Source organism: Crinia signifera, chromosome 2, assembly GCF_055691185.1.
Source record: "Crinia signifera chromosome 2, ASM5569118v1, whole genome shotgun sequence".
Lineage (NCBI taxonomy): Eukaryota > Metazoa > Chordata > Amphibia > Anura > Myobatrachidae > Crinia > Crinia signifera.
In genome coordinates, this window is record NC_139218.1 from 328,653,894 (window position 1) to 328,675,945 (window position 22,052).

General features: G+C 46.3%; 1 protein-coding gene across 4 annotated transcripts in view; it reads right to left on the minus strand.

The window, feature by feature from the left end:
- The window catches only part of ARHGAP9 (Rho GTPase activating protein 9), a 113,310-nt gene that overhangs the window by 34,312 nt on the left and 56,946 nt on the right, over positions 1-22,052 (minus strand). For all 4 annotated transcript variants that reach the window (XM_083169380.1, XM_083169379.1, XM_083169381.1 and 1 more), the window contains 6 exons: positions 19,496-19,660; positions 13,027-13,137; positions 11,876-11,937; positions 9,272-9,359; positions 3,397-3,492; positions 769-867 (listed from right to left, as the gene is read on the minus strand). In XM_083169380.1, coding sequence (XP_083025506.1) covers positions 769-867; positions 3,397-3,492; positions 9,272-9,359; positions 11,876-11,937; positions 13,027-13,137; positions 19,496-19,660 — 621 coding nt within the window. The remainder of the gene's footprint in view (positions 1-768; positions 868-3,396; positions 3,493-9,271; positions 9,360-11,875; positions 11,938-13,026; positions 13,138-19,495; positions 19,661-22,052) is intronic.

Below are 22,052 nucleotides of genomic sequence, written 5' to 3' on the forward strand. Positions count from 1 at the left end.
ACTGTATACCCCTTTAACACCTACAAGCCGGGTCGCACCTGGGATTTTGTACCCGGCTCCAACCCAGGGGCCACCCAGCTTTTGACCCGTTTTATACCAGAGTCCCCACCTGGCATAATGCCGGACGGGTGACGTCACTGGAAGCAGGGCCTGAGCCGGCGCTGGGACATGAGAGCATCTGCTAGCGCCGGCAATTGCATTGCAGTGTACGGTTCCTGGGTCGTATCATAACCTGTGTTATTTCATATGGGAGTGTTTACACTGCCTGCAAACCCATGTTTTTCCATGCTCAACCCAGGTTATGTAGGCTAGTGGAAAAGGGGTATTAGTAATGACTACAGCTGTGCAGCAGCTAGGTGATTTGGATAACGTGGACCATTGGTAGGTCTCGAGGACCGGTTTGGCCACCCCTGATCTATAAACATTCATTAGGCAGCTGTAATAAGTACACAGTATTTATTTACTATCAAATCTAAACACATAAGCTGACCCTGTATTAAATTTACACCCTCCGCTGGTGCTGGTTCTCGGAGGCAGGGTCTTTGCATAACATATAGCACAATATGAGAGGTCACAGGAGATAATCCAGCACATGTAATAATAATAAGTATGCTCTAAAAACTTCAAAAGTGTTAACAACCTGTCCTTTCAATGGTTATTTAGAGCAGGCAGTAAATGTAAAACCTGAAATTCATAGATCTTATTATAAGGTAACAATTAGGTGATGTAGTATACTAATAATTATACTGATGCCATGCATTAACTTACCAGTTTCTCAATAACTCTCTGCAGTGCATCATACCATTCCTGAACAACAGGCTCCCTGTCAGATTGTAGCAGGAACTCATTGCCTGTTACCATGCGGAGCTGCAGAGGGCACACATCACATATACATTAAGTTGGGTTTAAGCCAGTTTTTGGGTTGGGTTACAATAGCAATTCCCATAATGTATGACCACAAGTCACACCCAAGAGGCAGCAGTGTGCTGTATTCAGCAGGGTAATCAGGAAACTAGTTGCAGACAGATGAATTCATATTCAGAGTTATTCTCTACACTGGATATGCAAATAGTTTTGATGTAAGGCCTCTATAAGTTAACAATGTGCAATGTACTCAAAAATATCTAATATTCTGTGTGTCATGCAATAGGCAACATTCTGAAGAGGTCCCAAAGTCCAGCAGTACGTGGTGTGAGACAATGTGAAAGCTAATTGGGTACTTGTTTTCTAGCAGGGCACCCAGATTTCCTACGTACGCTCAGTAGTAAATTTATTCACTGCACCCTGAGTGAAATCGCATCGCATGGCCCTTTTTTGTGGTGTGATATGTGAGATGAGATGAGATCTCAGTAGTTCATATGGTAAAACACCTAAAACAGCACCACTCTCCACGTCATCCGAAGCATGGCGAGCCCCGCGGGGGGTGGCGGAACGCATACTCCGACCTTTTCATACCCCCACTATCCACGTCGGCGTGGAGGCGATTTTATATAGTGTGGCGAGCGCAGCGAGCCACCGAACACGAAGCATGGCGAGCCCTGCGAGGGGACGCGTAATACATGTAAAGTAATCCGCGTACGCTCGCCATGCTTCGGGCTCTATATAAAATCAACTCCACACCGACGTGGATAGTGGGGGTATGAAAAGGTCAGAGGATACGTTACGCTGCGCTCGCCACGCTTCGGGGTGACGTGGAGAGTGGTGCTGTTTTAGGTGTTTTACCATATAAGCTACTGAGATCTCATCTCATCTGATCTCATCTTATCTGCGATGCGATGTCACTCAGGGTACAGTGAATAAATTAACTAGTGAGATCGCTTCGCACACATCGCAAGGCACAAAAAGCCATGCAATGCGATTTCACTATGCGCCCTGCTAGGAAACAAGTACCGCTAATTGTCTAAAAGGTGTCCTGCAGTAAAAACAGGCGTATGCTGGTCACAAATGCTAAAGGTCCATACACACTGGGCGTGTATGAATAACAATTATGGGGAAGATCGCTCGGCTTAAAATCGCTCAGTGCATACACACTTCATACACACGTTCGCCCGTTTTAGTGATTTTTCCCCGGGGTGAAAGGCTATCCATAGCAGGATGCTATGAAAAGCCGTCCTCTCCGTTGCTAATCTGTGGGTAATACCAGAAGATGAGCAGCCAGGCCAGCGATTGATGTGGGATCCGGCATCAGCTCTCATTGCTGCTCCATACACACTGGGCAGCTTTCAGCCTCTCAAATTAATAAACTGAGCAGCTTTTAGCCAAAAGTTGCCCAGTGTGTACAGGCCTTTATATCTAATAGTCTGCCTGCTTGCAGAATATAGCCCAATTGAACAAATCCAGAAGTCCATGGCTAAATCTACATGTGTGGTCAGTGGAAAAGTACACAGAAATAATGATCACCATCACCAGCCGATTAAATGGGGATGCAGTCAAAATCCTAACAGGGTCAAAATCCTGACAGGGTCAAAATCCCGACTGGGTCAAAATCCCGACAAGGACAAAATCCCGACAAGGACAAAATCCAGAAATTTAAAATCCAACAAGGTCAAAATACCGACATATAGAATGTACAGGTGAAACAGTCAACATGACTTTTAGTCAACAGGTCGCAAGGTCGACATGGGTTTTTTCACTGTTTTTTGACCCGACATGTGCCGACAAGCGGTATTTCATGCCCTACCATCCACTAGCGCGTGGTAAGAGAATAAAATAGTGTGCCGAGCGCAGCGAGGCACCTTGCCCAAAGCATATCGAGCGATGCGAGGGGCTGCGGTTCACTTCCAACTGTGTCCATGTCGACTTGATGACATTCGGGTCAAAAAACAGTGAAAAAACCCATGTCGACCTCACGACCTGTCGACCGAAAGTCATGTTGACTTTTTCACCTGTACATTCTACATGTCGGTATTTTGACCTTGTCGGAATTTTAAATGTCGGGATTTTGACCTTGTCAGGATTTTGTCCATGTCGGTATTTTGACCGTCAGGAATTCATACCGAATCCATGATTAGATGAACAGCTAAGAAATACATTGTATTCATTTGTGCCAATTACTGTTGGCCCCTGAGAGGACACACAACAATTTTGGGACAATTTTGAAATTGAAAATGATCACATGAGCTAAAATGCATCTTAAATATCTTCTGTACCAATAAGCACTTACAACCTTTACACATGTATGTTGTGAGGCTGTATATTGTTTTCTTTCAAAAAAGGTACATTTTGTATTTCCATGGGTCCCCATATGCCTGAGATCAATGACAGACAATGTCAGGTCTGGGGCATGAACGGACCAGAGGTGAGAAGACAGCTGCCACCTGTAATGTCCTATAGCTATCAGCAGATGATAGCTCGCCCTAGGGTGACAGAGGGTTGTTGCAGTTTCTGGTAACTTACATGAATCACATTCTTTTTGCTGGACTTTTCCTGGGCCCAGCCAATGCAGGCCCCTCTCAGGTCCACGCTGCTTTCAGGCTTGCTATTGGATGGACTCTGGAAGACAAAAATAGCCATATACTGGACACTATCTCCATGTAACCCAGATGACTCATTGTTAATGCTGGGATTTTGTATGCAAATACATTTGCCAGCCTGTTTAGCTGCTTGTATAAACCAATATAAACTTACTAGAAATGACATACATACCTAGATACATATTTCCCCAGATGTTGCTACATACTTATTTACATATTTTGCAACAAGATACCACATACAAATCCCAGCCCTATGCATTAATGAGTTTATTTTGAGCACTAAAGACTTTCATTCTGGGTAACACAGTATAGGAGGCACAGGGGGAAATAATATACTAAGATGGGAGCTCTATTTCACAGAGGATGTTCCTATGGGCAACCAATCAGAACCTACTTATTTATTCACCACCTTCTAGAAGATAAGTGTGGAGACAGGGTTGCTGGAGGCTGTGCTGTGGACTGTACTAGTGTTTGGGCGGTGGAGTGTATGTCAGGTACACTACTAATACCTTGCAAACTACAGGAAAAATGCTAGGGTACACCTCACGGTGTCACTCTGCACTCTCAAACACAGGGCAGGGTACCTTGCTCCTGACTTGGAGATGGAATGTCTGCCGGCACACATTCCATCTTCAAGTCAGGAGCAAGGTACCCTGCCCATTTGGGCAACAAGGGTTACAAAACTTTTAGCCACCCATAAGGAATTGTTCATTTGGGACCAAACACATTCCTACACATATACTGTCTGTCTTCTTATTTTCTCGTTGTTATGTTTGTTCCCCCACCCATCGCTCTGTGTGTGTGTATACCGGTACTAGCTGGTCACATATGAATCTTTGGTACTTGTTTCCTAGCATGGCGCCTGCGATTTTGATTGTATCCATCGGCAGTGGCGGATTGGCCACTGAGATTACCGGGAAGAATCCCGGGAGGCCGGCCACCCAGGAGGCCACTGGATCTCCAGCCTGCCCTTATATTTAACTTTTTTTTTTAAACTCACAGAAGACGTTGCGGCCGGGAACGTTGCCTCAGAGTCTCTGTCCGCACCGCATACAGACAGAGACCCTGCGCCCCTCCAAAGATGGCCACCGCCTCATTGGGGACAGATGCTAGAGGGCTCCTGCACCTCTAGCCACTCCTCGGCTCCTAGTATACAGTGTAGAGTGACAGCCGATAGGCTGTCGCTGGGGCCGGGCTGGCTGACAGTAGGGGGAGATAGTACTGTAGCTGCACAAGCAGCGTGTACTTCCTCGAAGGCTGAACTCCACCCACGTGACTGCTGTGTGTGGAGGAGAGCTGGCCGGGGGAAGAAGAGGCTGTGCTATGAGCCGAGGAGAGCTGCTGGCTGGGGGGAAGCAGAGACTGTGCTCATCAGCTGGGCAAGTACAATGTGCAGATTTTTTTTAGATCTAATAGGGGAACGGAGTGAATGCGGAGTGTGTGTTTGTTTGTACAGTATATGCTGTGTGTGTGTGTTTTTACATGCTTTGTGTCTATGTATAAAGTATGATGCATGTACTGTATGTGGGTACATGATATGTGTCTGTATGTATGTATATGTTGCATGTATGTGTGCAAAAATGCTGTGAATATCTATGCTATGTGTGTCTGTGTATCTATGCTATCTGTGTAAAACTATGTGTACATGCATGCTGTATGTACCTATGCTATTTGTGTGTATCTATGCTGTTTCTGTATGTATGTTATATGTGTGCATGCAGTATGTACATGTATGCATACCTCACAACTCTTAAAATCAGTGGGGTTGGGATTTATGCCTGTGCATGACCTGGGTGTCAAATCACAAAAGGGGTGTGGCTTCCCCGTCTTTCGTTACTGTGGGGGCCATGGCCAGCGCTCTATGATCTGCTGCCCATGCCCTCTGTCTCTCTAAATAGATGCTGCTTCACTGCGGTTGAGGACTCACAACTGCTCACCCCCCCCCCCCCTCAGGACACTCAATGGAGGGTATTCTGGTTCTGGTAGTGGCAGTAGTATAGTGTGTGCGTGGAGTGGGGTGCAGTGTAGCGTCAGTAATATTGTGTGTGCGGGGACAGGGGTATAGGCTAGGGTAGCAATGGTAGTGTAGCATGTGCAGGGACGGGGTGTAGGGTAGTGGCGGTAGTATAGTGTGTGGGGTGCAGGGCAGCAGTAGTAGTGCAGTGTGTGTGTGTAGGGTAGCAGCAGTAGTGTAGTGTGTTCTAAGAGTGGGGTTCACGGTTGCGGCAGTAGTGTGTGCAGGGTAATGGCAGTTGTATAGTGTGGGCTGGGTAGCGGTGGTAGTGTAGCGTGCAAGGAGGGGGTGCAGGGTATCAGCGAAAGTGAAGTACGTGCGTGCAGTGGGATTGAGTAGCAGCAGTAGTGTGTGCAGGGTAGTGGTGGTAATATAGTGTGTTCAGGCAATGAGGTGCAGGGTAGCGGCAGTAGTGCACAGTATCAGTGATAGTGTAATATGTGCGGGGAATGGGGTGCAGGGTAGAGGCAGGAGTGTAGTGTGTGTATGGAGGGGTGCAGGGTAGCGGCGGTAGTGTAGTATGTGCGGAGATGGGGTTGCAAAGTACCTGCTTGTTTTACCAAAATGTCCTTTTTTACAAGGGGGAGCAACATTTATAGTTATGCCACTGCCTTCTGGGCAATGAGCATGTAACTTCCCCTGGGCAATGAGCATGTAACTTCCCCTGGTTAACGAGCATGTATATCCCCCTGGACAATGAGCTGTAACTCCCCCTGGCTAACGTGCAAATAATTCTCCTGGGCAACGAGCATGTAACTCCCCCTGGACAATGAGAAAGTTACTCCACCTGGGCAACAAGCATGTAACTCCCCTTGGGCAACAAGCATAAAACTCCCCCTGGGCAACGATCCTGTATCTCCCCCCGGGCAATTAGCATGTAACCCCCTGGCAATGAGCAATTAAACCCCCCTCCCCCCCCATACCGTTGCAAGGAGCATATAACCCCTGGCATCAATCAACAAAATCCCTAGCAGCAAGCATGTGACGCCTGGCAGCGAGCATGTAGGTAAGCAGCAGCTATGTTGCATAATATATAATAGGTATTACGGTTTGTGGTATAATATGCAATAGGCATTGTGGTATATTGTATAATATATAATAGGCATTACGGTGTGGTATATGTAATAGGCATTACGGTGTGTGTTGTGTAAGATGTAATATGCATTACGGTGTGTTGCATAATACTGTGTGTGACATAACATGCAATAGGCATTACTGTGTGTGGTAGAATATGCAGTGGGCATTAAAGTGTATTGAACAATATGTAATAGGCATTACTGTGAGTGGTAATAATATGTAATGGCCATTACAGTGTGTGACATATGTCATGGCATTGCCATGTGTGACAATGTGTAATGGGCATTAAGGTGTGTAATTCTGGTGTAGTGTGTCTAAGGGGCTATCCCTCGTATAGTGTGTCTAAGGGGCCCTACCTGGTGCAGTGTGTGGTGTAATGAGAATTGGTACTAATATGTGACAATGCCCCTTCACGACGCACTTCATTTTTAAATATAGTTATTTAGGGATCCTGCCTACTATTATGCTGGCTCTGCCATTTTTGATTTTGTGCCGCCATGAGGCCACTTCCAGAAATTTTCCAGGGCCACTTTTATTCCCCAATCCGCCCCTGTCCATCGGGTCCTAAAAAATCGATTCGCCACGATTCGAGCCCCGCGAGGGGACGCGCATTACTTCACAGGTATTACGCGGCCGCTCGCCACACTATATAAAATCAACTCCACGCCGACGTGGATAGTGGGGGTATGAAAAGGTCAGAGGACGCGTACCGCCGCCCCTTGCGGCCACGCTGCGCTCGCCACACTTCGGGTTGGCGTTCATCGTGGGGTGGCGTTAACAATGGGGGGGGGGGGCATTTCACATGTAAAGTAATCCGCGTCTGCTCACCATGCTCGGTGGCTCGCTGCGTTCGCCACACTATATAAAATCAACTCCATGCGTAGTTGGATAGTGGGGGTATAAAATCACCCATGGCATACAATTAAAAATCAGGTCTTTACAGTGAAAAATCGCATCGCATCGCATGCCTTAAGTAGTGAAATGCGATGAAAAAAATTGGGAGCCCAGATAATACACAAGTACCCTGCCTCCTCCCTCACTGCGCCCAGATAATACACAAGTACCCTGCCTCCTCCCTCACTGCGCCCAGATAATACACAAGTACCCTGCCCCCTCCCTCACTGTGGGGCACTGAGAGTGGCACAGGGGACAGCCCCCCCAAAGGAAAAAAAAAAAACCACTGAGCTGCAAAAATTAGGACAGGTGGGAGATATGATAGGAGTTTACTGCACCCACACTAGTGACAAATATATATTTTTATCATTATTTAAAAATGCATCTTTCTTTTAATTATAAGATAATCTGCAAATCCATAAAACCGTACATTTGGCAAGACTACCAAACCTGACCACACATCATTATTATTATTATTATTATTATTATTATTAATGCAGTTACTTAAATATGCCAGCATATTCCATTATGCTTTACAATTGGAAACAAACAGTAATAGAACTGGGTAATAACAGACAGAAAAAAATTGTGAAAGGGCCATGCTTGCAAACTTACAATCTATAGGGAAATAGGCAGTGATACGCAAAGGTTCATTTTTCATATTTGACCAAACAGGTTTCAGATGTTCTAGCTGAGCTGTATGATCCAGTCACACACAGTGTGGGGGGGGGCTCATGATACATGGACCTCAGTAAAGATCCAATCCCTCATCTGTGCATACACAGATGACAAAGGGGATTGGCAACGACACACGGAGTGCGCATCAGCCATTGGTCAGAGCATACACATTGGGCTATATAAAATGATCCATATTGCGCAGTAGTGCCAAAATGACCGATATTGCTCATTATATTGTCTTATGTGTATGGGGCTTTATTGTGTGTGTGGGAAGGTTAAAAAGACCAATTTGTATGAATTAAGACATCAAAGCAATAGAGACGAGTAGCTAATGACACATTTTGTCAATGTGTCCTTAAGCCAGTGGTTCCCAAACTTTTTTAAATCACAGCGCCCTAGAGTATCAGAATTTTATTTCACAGCACCCCTAGTATAAAAGTTTCTAGTCAACATCACCTTTGTTTAGTTATGTGGTGAGGGACAGGACTCACTTCTGTCTGTTTTCATGGTTTGATTGGTAGTCACCAGCACTGGTTTTGCCTATCACAATGACCATAAATGATTATTATTGGTCCTGGGCCACCAACCCTAAGCACCCCTGCAAGGGTTCCAAGACACCCTATGGTGTCACGGCACACAGTTTGGAAACCAATGCCTTAAGCAGTTCAAGTAGGGGATTCAATTATCTAATTGATCCCCCATGGCTATTAATGAAGTCCCTGAAGGGAGCCTGCAGGCTGCACAGGGATTTATATTCCCATCTGAACAGCGTTGTGTAAATGCCTGTATATAGGTTATTTTAATGGGTGAAAAGGGGCTGTAATTGAATAGCCTGAGGCATTAAAGCATAAGGCTACATCCCTTTTTCATCCCCATTAAATTAACCAGTCTAATTGAATTTAGCATCAAAAAAGGACCTGGACAGTTATATTTACCACAATTTGATATAGGCATATCTGGTTATATAAGACCGCAATGTACAGTAGGTAAGGCTACGCTAATGTAGTATAAAATAACACATTTCTAAACGCAATTTTGGAAAGTATTGCTAGGTTACTGTAATGTTCTGTTACATTTCAATTAAATATCAAACTTCAAGTCTTAGCAATTACCCAGAATAAGACAAAACACTTACCCAACCAGATGGGACCTGAACTTTTGGGTCCTTGAAGAATACTAGACTATTTCCTGTCAGAACTACCCACGATGTAGTCCAATGTTTCCTGCAATAGAATACATATCTAATTTCTGCAAGTTTACCAAATGATATGGTGTAGATTAAGTACATATTTGGCTTGAGTTTGATGTGCCTAACAATAACAATACTGGTTGCTGCAACAACATGTATGGAACAGGTGAGTTCTGCAGTGCTACAAGACTCTCACCCACGCATTACAAAATGAGGAACTTGCATTCTTCAGCAGACAGTATTTCCATAATGGTAGGACTTCTGTAGCCATGGAGGTGTATTCCTGCAAAGCTGGTTACCACCTGGAATGCCATCTGTAGGGGTATAGCATAAAACATAGACTGACTCATGATAGACAGTCATATGGTCGACCACTATTGGTCAACAGTCACAAGGTCGACAGGGTCGAAAGGTCGACAGACAAAAGGTCTAAATGGAAAAAGGTCGACATGCGTTTTTAATGTTTTTAGGGTGTCCATGTCGACATAGGTTGACATGGACACTGTCTAAGTGTACCGCTGCGCTCGCCATGCTTCGGACTCGGTGCTTCGCTGCGCTCGGCACACTATTTTATTCTCCCGCCACGTCCTAGTGGATGGTAGGGCATGAAATACCGCCTGTCAGCACATGTTGGCTGAAAATGTTGTAAAAAATGCATATCTACCTTTTTCATGTTGACCTTTTGACCACGTCGACCTTTAGACCTTGTCGACATATTGCGTGTCGAGCTTTAAACCCTGTCAACCATTTGACTGTCTACCTTTTGACCCTGTCAACCTTTTGACTGTTGACCATTCGTGGCCAATCATATGACTGTATCATGAGTCAGTCTATGATCAGTCCAGATACCCATCTAGAGTAGGAGTGGGCAACCTGACTGGCCTGCTGCCCTCCAACAGTGCGCAATGACAAGCAGCCTGACTGGCTGATCTGCTTGTCATTACACTACAGCAGTGAACAGTCCCAACCCATGATGTCGCTGAGGAGAGCTTCAACACATCATGAGGACAGCCGGGACTCCCTTTGTGATGTCAGATGTCAGATGCTTGGAGGGCAGAGCCAGAGTTTCTGCTTCTCTTCCACCTGGCTGCTGCCTCTGCCTGATTCCCCCCCTCATCCTGCTCTGTCACTGGGCGGCAGGATGATCTGAGGAAGCCCCAAAGCCAGCCCCCTGCTCATCTGCTCAGACACTTGTTTTCTTTTTTTTTTATGTAATACTGACATTGTGTACATAGCCCCGCCCCCTCACGGCTATTTGCTGTGATTTGCGGGGTTGGTGGCAAGGGGGTGGAGCCAATATGATGCACTTGTCATGTAATCGCATCATATTGGCCCCGCCCATTCACCACTGACCAAATTGTGGGTCCCTTGCTGGAGAAGTGGTTCCTGAGTGCTGTTTAAAATGAAAAGGGTCGCTGCCCAGACCTGGCATCAATGATAGCTGCTGTGTCATCCTCCCTCAAGATGACATTGTAAGTGTGTGCACTACATGTATTTGTGTATGTCCGTGTTCTATATCTGTGTATATGTGATCTATTGGGATTATTCTGGTTGATTCGCAAGGATGCAAATTCGCACCCTTGCTAATCCACCAGAACCCGCCCTGCAAATGGTTAGACGATCGCCCACCCTTCGCACACCAGGTTTGCATGCGAATGTATGTTTTACATGAACATCCATTCGCATGCCAGGAAGAACCTCCCACATCTTTCGATGGTCGTCGACCATTGAATGATGTGGTGCGGGCACGCATATATAAAGTGACTCTCAGGTCACTTATATGTGCGTGCACATTCGCGAGGAAGTGGGCGGACAGCTGACATCCGGTGATGTCAGCTACCCACCCCCAGTGCCCATGTCACCCGGCGATTTCCATGGGAACCCCCATAAAACGCTAGCCATTCCCATTGGCACGCTGCCCCACGTCCATTATCTTGGATGCGTGCATCCGCACACACACCCGGCGTATGCACATGCTCAGAAATGTGGCTGCGCAGGCACCGAACATCGGACTCGTGAGAACGAAGGAGTCCTTGCGGATGAACCTGAATAAGGTTCTATGTGTGTGTACATGTATGCATGTTTGTGAATATATGTATGTTATCTATGTGTGTGCGTTTGTGCATCTCCATAGTTGCTGACATAAGGCCCGGTGACAGGGGGGTTCAAAGGGACAGCCGTGCCAGGCCCTGATGATCTGAGGAGCCCAGCCCCCCATCACCTGGCCCCCCCCCCACTGCTCAGCCACCTGGTCCCCTGCCACTCCGACGCCCAGCCCCCATGTCACCCGGATGTCAGGAACCCAGCTCAGGCGCCCAAACTCCCCCCCCCCCCTTTTTTTTTTTTTTCTAAAGTGTGGCTCTTGAATATTTGCTGGAAGGAATACATGGAAATAATTGCCCACCCCTGGTCTAGAGCATAACAAGTTTCACAAGGATACAAGAACAAGGTTGTGTGAGATTTCCTTTCAGTCTCTGAATGCTAGGAAATATGATATGTGTAAATGTATTCCTATGTATAATATGACAATTACTGCATGTTGGTTCTTACTTCAGCTTTCTTCCACCTTCTGCGATCTTTGTCTTGTTTAACTGACCTGACATTTGCATCTCCTGGAAAAATAGGATTTTTTTTAAAATTTGTCTTTAACTTGGCAAATACAAAACTATTAATGATGTTTGTTATAAATAAAATCTAAATAAATCTATACAATTTAAACAAACAGCAAAATACAACTAATGCATCTTACAATCATAGGTTATATGTACTTAACAGAAAAATATATTGTATAAAAAGAGTTAAACTTATGCAATATACAGTAGTGTTTTAGGTGTTGTCAATAATAATAAAAAAAGACGAAGACCAGGAAATGACAGAAAACTGTGCGGGTGAGTTCTAGGGGATGTCCAGCTTCCTGCCTCACCTACAAGCAGGACTCAGGTGGTGATCCCTACTTTACTGTTACATGGCGGAAGCAGTGTGTCACACAAAGGCCCTCATTCTATTTCATTTGGACGGGGCTGAATTCTGCCCGTTCCGATGTTTGGGGTTCTGCGCAAGCACATGGTATATTATGCGCACGTGCAGCTCCCATTTGCAAACATCCTCAGCGACTTACATAGTCGCCGAGCCGTTCTCAAGGATCGGGCTGGCCGGGGGCAGACGACGGCAGGGACAGGGATTGCCCATGGAAACGCCCAGCTGTTTATGGGTGTCCCCTTGAAGTACGCAGACGGGCCGATGCCAGGACGCCAGCCTCCTGCCCCATCTTCGTCCCTGCAAATAAAAGATTATGGAATGATTTTTCCTGCTGTGGAGACATGCGAGGGGATGTGTTTTCGTTACACATCCCCTCGAATGTTAAAGAGGGGAATCTGCGGCAGTAGGGTGGGCGCTCGTACGGGCAGCGGGCTGCATCTCTCATGCGATCCTTGCAGCTTACCGAGCTTACAGAATCACCCCCAGGCTTTTATTTGACATACTTTAATAACTTAACGTTCTATGAATTATCTGCTACAGAGCTCAACAGACAGTACTCTGAGCCTGATTCAGACCAGATCGCTGATCTGCATAGTTGCAGATGAATAAGTAGTTAGCCGCTGCCCACACAAAAATAAATCCTGCCCTGTTTATGTAGATTTTATGATGCCTGGGCCCTAAAGTCTTGATAACCTACAACATGCCACATGATTCTGGCTTACATGAGGTAGATCCAGGACAGTGACCAGGGTGTTCTTGTTGAAATCTGCATTTGTGTTTGAAGTATTATAACTTTCCACCAGATGATGTGAGTGGTTCCTCCTGTGGTTTGACTGCAAAGAGATAAAAGGACTCATTTAAACAGATGCACGCTATATATATATATATATATATATATATATATATATATATATATATATATATATATATATATATATTATATATATATATATATATATATACAAACATACAGTGTATATATATATTATATATACACACATACAGTATATATATATATATATATATATATATATATATATATTGTACCTAGTGTTGCAAGATCTTTTTTTTTTTTTACATGGTTTACCTGCCTTCCTATCTGTGTCTCCCACCCAGTGACTTTCTCTCCATTCTCTCTCTCTCTCTCTCTCTCTCTCTCTCTCTCTCTCTCTTTCTCTCTTTCTCTCTCTCATATCTGCCACCTCTCCCCTATATGTAGCGGTCTCTTATATATATATACCCTGCATTCTCATTGCTCCCTCTATGTCACCATCTGTCTACCTCTCTCATCTCTTCCACCCATCCCATATCTGTCCTTATTGCCCTGCCTGTCTATCTCTCTCTCATTCGTGCACTTACTCCCTCATCTCATTGTCTCTCTCATCTATGCCTCATGTCACAGCTATATACCCTCTTCCCACAGTCTATTTTTATCACTCAATTCTATCCTTCTTTCCCCTTCTTGGCTCAATCTCTCTACCCCCCACTCTGCATACAGATGTCCCAAAGGTACAGTCATGTACATTCATAGACCGCTGGGGGGCCAGATTTACTAAGCTAGAAAAGAGTTAAAATGTAGAGATAAACCACCAGCAAATCAGCTCCTAACTGCCACGGCACAGGCTGGGATTGAAAAATGTAAGTTAGGAGCTGACTGGTTGGTAGTTTATCACTCTCCATTTCATCACTTTTCAAGGCTTAGTACATCTCACCCTGGGGGAGGACAAAGAAGAGTGAGAGCTGGGGAGGGGGGGGGGGGGTCCTCTCATTGGCCCTTATTCTGATCGGTGCGGCCCGATCAGAATATGCGGCCACGACCGTGCAGGCGAATCCCCGCCTACCATACGGATCGCCACCTGCCGTCCGTACGCGGATATGTGGCGATCCGCATGAAATTGGACGGGGATACGCCTCCTCCATGGTGGGAGCAGCCCCTGCATTCGATGGTCGCCGAACATCGAATGCAGGGCCGCACGCTCCACCAGGTCCCGCAACACAAGACCACACGGACACTTGTCCGTGTGAAATCTTGTATGGGGGCGGGCAGCTGACATCCGGCGATGTCAGATGCCCGCCCCGTACCCACGCGTCACGGCCTCATTACCATGCATACGCCCCGCGTTTGCATGGGAACGCCCATGAAACGCGGGGCGTATGCATAGGGTAATGAGGATAAGTAGCCCCTCACGCCCCTCTACGCCCCCTGTGCGGCGTATAGAGAATCCTTGCGGCGAAATCGCCTGCACATGCGCAGAGTGACCTCTGCACATGCGCAGAAGAAAAACATCGGCGGCCCGTACGCAAACGGGAATATACGCATCGATCAGAATAAGGGCCATTATGCTTGCACTACAAAAACACAATAGCAAATAATAATAATTATATATATATATATATATACTAGGTGATTCATCGCGCCCTACGGGCGCTCTTCACACCGTCGTAAGGGGCTGCGCCCCCTTAATTTGTGAACATTTGCATATGAGAAAGATGGTTAGAATTGTATGAAAGATGCCCTGTATTGCAACTTGAGTTATAGGTGAAATGTGTTAAATAGAGAGCATATGATGTGGAAGGGGGTGTGTATTGTTTTGTTTAATTAAAAAGCGGTTACAGAGTAAGATGTACATTGATAGTGTGGATGGTACAGTGACATTTGTGGGTGTGGGGGGGGGCTGTGTGTGCGTGTTGTTTAGGTGTGTGTGTGCAATAGTATAGTAGGGTGTTTCTGAGTCAGCGGCTCCCCACTGGCGGAGGTCACGACACAGGAAAACAGGAGGCTGGGTAGTGATAGGGGTGTGTGGGCATAAGGGGGACTAAAGAGGAGGGTGGGAGATACTGTGCAGCTTCTGCCAGTGGGTGAGGGTCCAGCGTGGCAGTACAGGAGTACAGGATGGTGGCCCTTAGTCAGTGTCTCCTCCTACTGGGTGGGAGTTCGGGTGCATGAGAGCAGGAGGCTGGGCTATGAGGCATGATAGGGGCATGTGGGCAAAACAGCGTCAGCGACTCCCCAGTGGTGGAAGTTACGGTTCAGGAGAGCAGGAAGCTGGGTAGTGATAGGGGTGTGTGAGTATACGGGGGACTAAAGAGGGGCTTAGGGGTGCTGCCGTGGGTGGATGCCGTGAATTGCGGGAGGGGGGGGTCGCGGGGGGGGGGTGTGGGTACCGCGAATTGTGGGAGGGGGGGCGCGGGGGGTTGCAGTGAATAGCGGGAGGGTGGGTCGCGGGGGCAGGGGTTGCCTCAATGACAGGAGGGGGGGTCAGGGGTGGGGAATCACGGTAGGGGGGTCGTGGGGGGCACCGTGAACAGCGGGAGGGGGGGCCCGGGGGGTTGACGCGAATCGTGGGAGGGGGGGTCGCGGGGTGCCGCAATCGCAGGGGGGGGGGGTGTCACGGGGTGGGGCCGCGAATCGTGGGAGTCACCGGGGGTGCCGCAAATCGCCACAAGAAAATATCAACACAGAAAGTTCAACACATGTAAATGTTGACATAAGTGTGGCACTTCATCGGTGTCCATGTCGACACATGAGAATGAATATGAAAACATTAAAAAAAAGAAAAATAAATCTTCAAAAACTCATGTCAACCTTTTTCATTGTCGACCATAGCCGTGCCAGTGTTTTGCATGTGCCATTTAATCCTGGGGTTGCCGTGAATCGCGCGCGGGGGTGGGGGGGAGGAGGTGAGGGGTGTCCGTGAATCACGGGAGGAGGGGTCGTGGGTGGATGCCGTGAATTGCGGAGGGGGGGGTCGCCGGGGGGGGGGGTGTGGGGGCCGCGAATTGTGGGAGGGGGGCACGGGGGGTTGCAGTGAATCGCGGGAGGGTGGGTCGCGGGGGGGGGGGTTGCCGCAATGACAGGAGGGGGGGGTCAGGGGTGGGGAATCGCGGTAGGGGGGGTCATGGGGGGCACCGTGAACCGCGGGAGGGGGGGCCCGGGGGGTTGGCGCGAATTGTGGGAGGGGGGGTCGCGGGGTGCCGCGAATCGCAGGAGGGGGGGTGTCACGGGGTGGGGCCGCGAATCGCGGGAGTCACCGGGGGTGCCGCGAATTGCGGGGGGTGTGCTGCAAATCGCGGGAGGGGGGTCGCGGGGGGTGCCGCGAATTGCCACAAGAAAAAAATCAACACAGAAAGGTCAACACATGTAAATGTTGACATAAGTGTGGCACTTCATTGGTGTCCATGTCGACACATGAGAATGAATATGGAAAAAGTGAAAAATAAATCTTGTCAACCTTTTTCATTGTCGACCATAGCCATGTCAGTGTTTTGCATGTGCCATTTAATCGTGGGGATGTCGTGAATGGGGGGGGGGGGGGGGAGGGAGGTGCATACCTATCAACATGACCCTCTCCAGGAGGGACACATTGCTCTGTTTCTGGACATTCTTCTTAATTTATGGATTACCATCACCTGTGCTTAAACACCTTTCTTATCAATTACCCTGTTTAAAACAGGTGATGACAATCATAAATTAAGATGGAAGTCCACAACCCAGCGTTACAGCTCCAGACACACTTTGAGTGACAGATGTAGCCAAATATATGAGACTAGGTGATTCATCGCGCCCTACGGGCGCTCTTCACACCGTCGTAAGGGGCTGCGCCCCCTTAATTTGTGAACGTTTGTATATGAGAAATATGGTTAGAATTGTATGAAAGATGCCCTGTATTGCAACTTAGGTGTCCGCGAATCGCGGGAGGGGGGGTCGCGGAGGGTGCCGCGAATTGCAGGAGGGAGGGTCGCGGGGGGTGCCGCGAATTGCAGGAGGGGGGGTTGTGGGGGGGTGGATGCTGCGAATCGCGGGAGGGGAGGGATTGCAGAGAATCGCGGGAGGGGGGTCGCGGGGTGGGTTGCCGCAAATCGCGGGAGGGGGGTTACGGGGGCGGGGGTTGCGGCGAATCATGGTAGGGGGGGTCGCGGGGGGTGTGCCGTGAATCACGGGAGGGGGGGTCACGGGGTGGGGTGCCGAGAATCGCGGGGGGGGGGGTGTGTGTGTGCCGTGAATCGCGGGAGTGGGGGTTGCGGGGGGGTGGGGGGGGTGTGACGCGAATCGCCACAAGAAAAAATCAACACAGAAAGGTCAACACATGTAAATGTTGACATAAGTGTGGCACTTCATTGGTGTCCATGTCGACACATGAGAATGAATATGAAAACATTCAAAAAAATGAAAAAAAACCTTCAAAAACTCATGTCAACCTTTTTCATTGTCGACCATAGCCATGTCAGTGTTTTCCATGTGCAATTTAATTCTGGAGCTGCCGCGAATCGCGGGGGGGGGGGGGTGCCGCGAATTGCGGGAGGGGGGGTTACGGGGCGGGGGTTGCGGCGAATCATGGGAGGGGGGGTCGCGGGGGTGTGCCGTGAATCACGGGAGGGGGGGTCACGGGGTGGGGTGCCGAGAATCGCGGGGGAGGTGTGTCTGTGTGTGCCGTGAATCGCGGGAGTGGGGGTTGTGTGGGGGGGGGGGTGTGACGCAAATCGCCACAAGAAAAAATCAACACAGAAAGGTCAACACATGTAAATGTTGACATAAGTGTGGCACTTCATTGGTGTCCATGTCAAAACATGAGAATGAATATGAAAATATTCAAAAAATGAAAAAAAAAAACTTCAAAAACTCATGTCAACCTTTTTCATTGTCGACCATAGCCATGTCAGTGTTTTCCATGTGCAATTTAATTCTGGAGCTGCCGCGAATCACGGGGGGTGCCGCGAATTGCGGGAGGGGGGGGTCGCGGGGTTGGGTGCCGCGAATCGCGGGAGGGCGGGGTTCACAGGGGTTCCGGTGGGGGGTTGCCGTGAATTGCGGGAGGTGGGGGGTGACGGGGGGTGCCGCGAATCGCTGGAGGGGGGGTTGCGGGGGGGTGTGACGCGAATCGCCACAAGAAAAAATCAACACAGAAAGGTCAACACATGTAAATGTTGACATAAGTGTGCCACTTCATTGGTGTCCATGTCGACACATGACAATGAATATGAAAAAATTAAAAAAAATTAAAAATAAATCTTCAAAAACTCATGTCAACCTTTTTCATTGTCGACCAATTGCGGGAGGGGTCGTGGGGAGGTTCTTTTTGCAGCGAATCGTGGGAGGGGGGGTCGCGGGGGTGTTTTTGCCGCGAATCGCGGGAGGGGGGGGGCGTGCGGGGGGGGAGGTTTTGCCGCAAATCGCGGGAGGGGGGCGCTCACCTGGTGGCTGTGGAGTAGCAGTGCTGGGCAACATGGGAAGGCAGTGGGTGTCTGGCACTGTCTGTGGGCTCACTGGGCTGGTTCTCTGTCACATACCTCCCAACATGACCCTCTCCAGGAGGGACACAATGCTCTGTTTCTAGACTTCCCCTTAATGTATGATTGCCATCACCTGTTTTAAACAGGTTAATTTCTCAGAAAGGTGTTCAGCACAGATGAAGGCAATCACACATTAAGAGGAAAGTCCAGGAACAGAGCGTTATAGACACAGACACCCACTTTGAGTGACAGATGTAGCCAAATATATAGGAGATAAAAAGTATTATGTTACTAAGTAATTATTGAAATAACAAGAAGAAAATGTGTCTCCAAGTTAATAGTTCAGCAATAATAGGATTTAAAAAGAACACATTTAAATAATACAGAGTTACCCTAAACAGTATATTTGTATTGTATCTGACTGCATTATAGGCCTAATTCAGAGTTGATCGCAAATGCTAAACCTTTCACAAATGGGCAAAACCATGCTGCACTGCAGGGGGGCAGATGTAACATGTGCAGAGAAAGTTAGATTTGGGTGAGTTATTTTGTTTTTGTGCAGGGTAAATACTGGCTGCTTTATTTTTTACAGTGCAAATGTGATTTTAATTTAAACACACTCCAGACAAATGTAACTCTCTCTGCCCCACCTGCAGTGCCGAATGGTTTTGTCCATTAGAGATAGATTTTCCTTTTGCGATTTCCTTCATTTGTAAAAATTGCATACAAAAATGTCCCATTGATAATTTAATACCCTCTTAATGGTCAAATGCACAATACAATCTGGTCCTCTGGTCTAGGCATGTTATATCATGGTATTGCATATCAAATAACAGTAACCAGGGTGTCTACTGGTTATCCCCGATCAGATATGAATACCATACTGTATAATAATACCTAGGTTTGTACAGTAATACAATGCATAATAAACCTCCCAGTTTAGCAGATTTGGAACGTTACCCTGGGCCGTTGTGAGTGGGACAGGATCATAGACCTGGCGTAGGAGAGCTTTGGTGACTGGTGCTCAGGGTTCGGTACATCACAGCTCAGGTTGTGCAGGCTGCTGCAGGAAGACGACAAACTGCTGACGGAGGACGTGTTCTGCTCTTCATAGGCATCACAGATCTGAGAACAGTGGGGTGCAGAGAATATAATGCAATGTACTATAGGTTACTGTATGCCAGCCTGAGCTGCTACTCCTTACCTGCCATCAGATTACAGTATATATAGCCCAGAATAACAATTTCACATGCACTTCAGGAAGTGGTACATTATTTACTGTAATAATATTTTCTGTTACACACTGAAAGGCGTGGTTATATCTACTAATCATTTTGGAAGGAAATAAACCGAAATATCTACTTTAATTATTTTCTATTGACCATCTCCTGCCATTAGTATTCCTTATATCCTTAGTATTGTTGTTTCCAAGACTATGACTACAGTATACACCTGAAACAAATTCATGGGAATAGTTACTGGCCCTCTTTTCTGCACCCCTGCCTACAATATAGGGAGTTTTCTATCTCTCACCCCATGGCAGCATACTATTTAATATGTTTGCGTTGCTGTGGAGACTTTTTGTAACTTAAGTTATAATAATAAATAATAATAGTTGCTAGCTATATACCAGTTTTCTAGAAGCAGTTTTAGATTACAAATGTCCCTACATTTCTTTTAATCTGGAAATGTCAATCATGACTCATTACACAAAGTTCTCTCATTCTATGGGGACCATTTACCATGTAATATTTGCGTGTAAAACACCTGTTTCGCCGCAAATTTTAAGTATCCCCCAAATGTATCCCGGAGGGACCGCAGCAGGAATCTGTGATCACTGCTACAATCCCTTGTGTACCTTGTGTGGTAAATGCCGCCCAGATCGCATTGCATATGTAATCCCTTAATAAATGGGCCCCTATATATCAAATGCAATAATCTTAAATATCTAATTCCATGTTCACTTTAATGGGTTCTTTGGGTACCTTCATATTTTTTCACTAATGGATGATATGTGACTCTTTCATACATCTGTCATTTTATTTATTATTATTATTATTATTCTTTTTTTTTTTTTTAAATTTCAACTTTATTTTCATTTTACATAAGATCTAAAACATTTTCTAAAAATGACAGAATGCCTTACATGCCATACCCTTCATTTCGTCCATTTTGGGATACTCAATATCATTCAGTAATTTTACAGCTTAACCTTATATCAAGGGGCGAACTCCACCTCTCCCTCTAGTTTATTCTTACTTTAAATTCATATTTGTTTCTTTTTTTCTATTCCTTAACATTATATCACCCTTTGTTTATTCTTTAGTGTTTTATATATCTTATCTTCTGTGCTTTATTCTCTCTATTTCGTATTGTCTTTTTCTACCTTCCCCTTTCCTATATAGTTTATCTACATACCTAGTCCCTGTGTAATGACTTCTTAATCTGCTACTTCCTATATGTGTCCTTACGGCTTAGTATGTACGTGCAACATCTTATTCTCTTATACGTGGGGTTCATGTGTCTATTTCTGTGATTTTTATTATTCGCTCTATTGTGTTCTGCTTTATTCTATTTTTACATCTTTTTTACGTATATCTTCTATGTGCTTTACCAATTTCCTTATCTCATTATAGTGTAATTCAAATATTGGTTCCTTCACCTTTTCATTATTACCGCTATTTTAGTGTAGCCCTTTTTTCCAGGAGCCGTGGGATTCGCCCCTTGATTTACACTTTTTCCCCATCAATACTCTTCCTTCTCTTTTCCCTTTTTTTTTTTTTTTTTCCCCTTTCTTCTTCTTTCTCCTTTCCCCTTCTTTCCTTTTCCCTTTTTAAGCTGATCCGTTTGTTTATATCTCATTCCCAAATTTCGGGTATGCATTTCAGCAATCTTACCATTACATATTCCTATGTCATTTACTACTAATTTCTTACCCTTCCACCCTCCCCCTTTAGGTTGATTTTAACTTTTTACTTCTTTCCTTTTCGTAATAAGGATTCTGGTTACTTTAATTTCCATTAACTATTACTTCCCCCTCCTACATCTTCCAGTTGTTCCAAACCTTATAAAAAGTGCCTATCCTCCCCCTTGCCATATACGTAAATTTTTCATGTACCATAGTAGCATTTATAAGGGCTTTCCAGGTATCTATGTCAGGGCCTTCTTTAGCCATCCACTTGCGGGCTATACAGGTTTTTGCAAGGGTAAATGCTATGATAACAAACAATCTACAATGTTTTTCCATTGTCCCTTTCTTTATACTAGACAATACACAGGCGGATGGTGTACAACTTTCCCTAGGAACTCTTCTGATCACCAATTCATTAATCACCTCTTCCCAAAATTTATTTACCTCTGGGCAAGACCAGAGTAGATGCCAGTAGGTGCCTATATTATTTATGCATTTAGGACAATTAGCACTATCTCTCCCCCCGATTCTATACAGTAACTCTGACGTCATATACGTCCGATGGACTATGAACAACTGAATCTGCTGCTGGCTCACTTGATTAGT